This window comes from Trypanosoma grayi, assembly GCF_000691245.1.
Source record: "Trypanosoma grayi strain ANR4 Tgr_2084_V1, whole genome shotgun sequence".
NCBI lineage: Eukaryota > Euglenozoa > Kinetoplastea > Trypanosomatida > Trypanosomatidae > Trypanosoma > Trypanosoma grayi.
Window position 1 is genome coordinate 1 of NW_008827702.1, and position 1,369 is coordinate 1,369.

The following is a 1,369-nucleotide window of genomic DNA, read 5'->3' on the forward strand; positions in this document are numbered from 1 at the left end:
TCGCAATCAGCGACCGGATCAGCCGGTGGTGCGTCGCCACAGCGTCAGGCATGATCTCGGGGCACGCAGCCCACAGCGCAGTGCTGCTCTCGATGTCAGTGAATATCAGAGTAACAGCTTTTTCACTGTTTTTCGCAGCCCTGGCGTTGTCACGACTGTCTTGCCTGAGGAATAATAATAATAACGGCACACACGCAGTCACAGAAATGGTTCCTAACAGAACGCCAACAACATATCCACTCCGTAGCAAAGATGGTTCCGTGTACAGCATCGACGGCGTCACAGCGGGAAGCAGCTCAGGCACTTTGGGGTCGAACACGCGGTCCAGCGCCCACACAGAGAGTGACGAGGCACCATAGTTCACACCACACATCACGTCACCAATGTATGCGCTGCAATCCGCATCATCGTAGAAAGGGCCGTAGTGCATGTCGTNGAGTGACGAGGCACCATAGTTCACACCACACATCACGTCACCAATGTATGCGCTGCAATCCGCATCATCGTAGAAAGGGCCGTAGTGCATGTCGTCCACCGCCAATATGATATTGGTGTAGAAGAAATCAGCCAGATGCTTTGCACCAACCTTGTCCATTCGAGCAGCAACTGAGCGCATCAGCTTCACAGTAGCGAAGCCCCTCAGAGCAAGCGGAATCCACTTCGTCCTGTCCTTGACAGCAGCGTGGAACTCCCGCACCGTCTCAGAGGTCGTGCTCTCGTCCGCCCAGTGCGGCAGGCTCGTCGCGAACACAAGGCGCCCAGCAGCCGCACTCCCATTGAACGCAGCAACAAACTCACCGTACAGCAACGAGAACTCCGTGAACAACACAAGCACACGCACACCGCTGTGCTTCGCCAGGTGACCCGCGATCACAGCAACATCGGCAGCAGCAAGGCCCACGACGAACACATCGCCATCGCGAGGCAGGTGGCTCTCCAGCGCGTCACCGCCACCCAGCAGCGCGGACGACAGCAGCGACCCGCCAAACGTCACAAGCGACCGCCGTAGCACATCACCAACAGCAGCAGCCCCATCGCTGCGGATCACAGCGTGGGCGTTGGCGACAGTCGTGTTGCCGAGGTACTGCGCAACCACAAAGAACTCCTGCTCCAGCGTCGGTGACAGGTGAATCACGTGCCGGCGAAACTTGCTCAACCCTGGATGAAGCCCCTGCGCGTCAATGAATACCACAGATTCGTCATCAAGCAGCACCTGTGTCACCACACCACCCACGGCATGGATGCGCTTTCTCTTCTTCGCATCCCTCAGTGCCGACATTGCACCAGCTGTTAAGGTATTTATCAGCTCAAGCGTAATACTGTTTGTATCCGTGACGTTCAGCTGGATACCCAGCGCAGCAGCTGCACC

The 1,369-nt window shown here is 57.0% G+C and overlaps 1 protein-coding gene across 1 annotated transcript; it reads right to left on the bottom strand.

The window, feature by feature from the left end:
* Window positions 1-1,369, bottom strand: DQ04_20841000 (adenylyl cyclase; the record flags this gene model as incomplete). The annotated part of the gene is made up of 1 exon (XM_009317966.1): window positions 1-1,369. A coding segment is annotated over one exon (1,369 nt), but the record flags the coding sequence as incomplete, so codon positions are not given.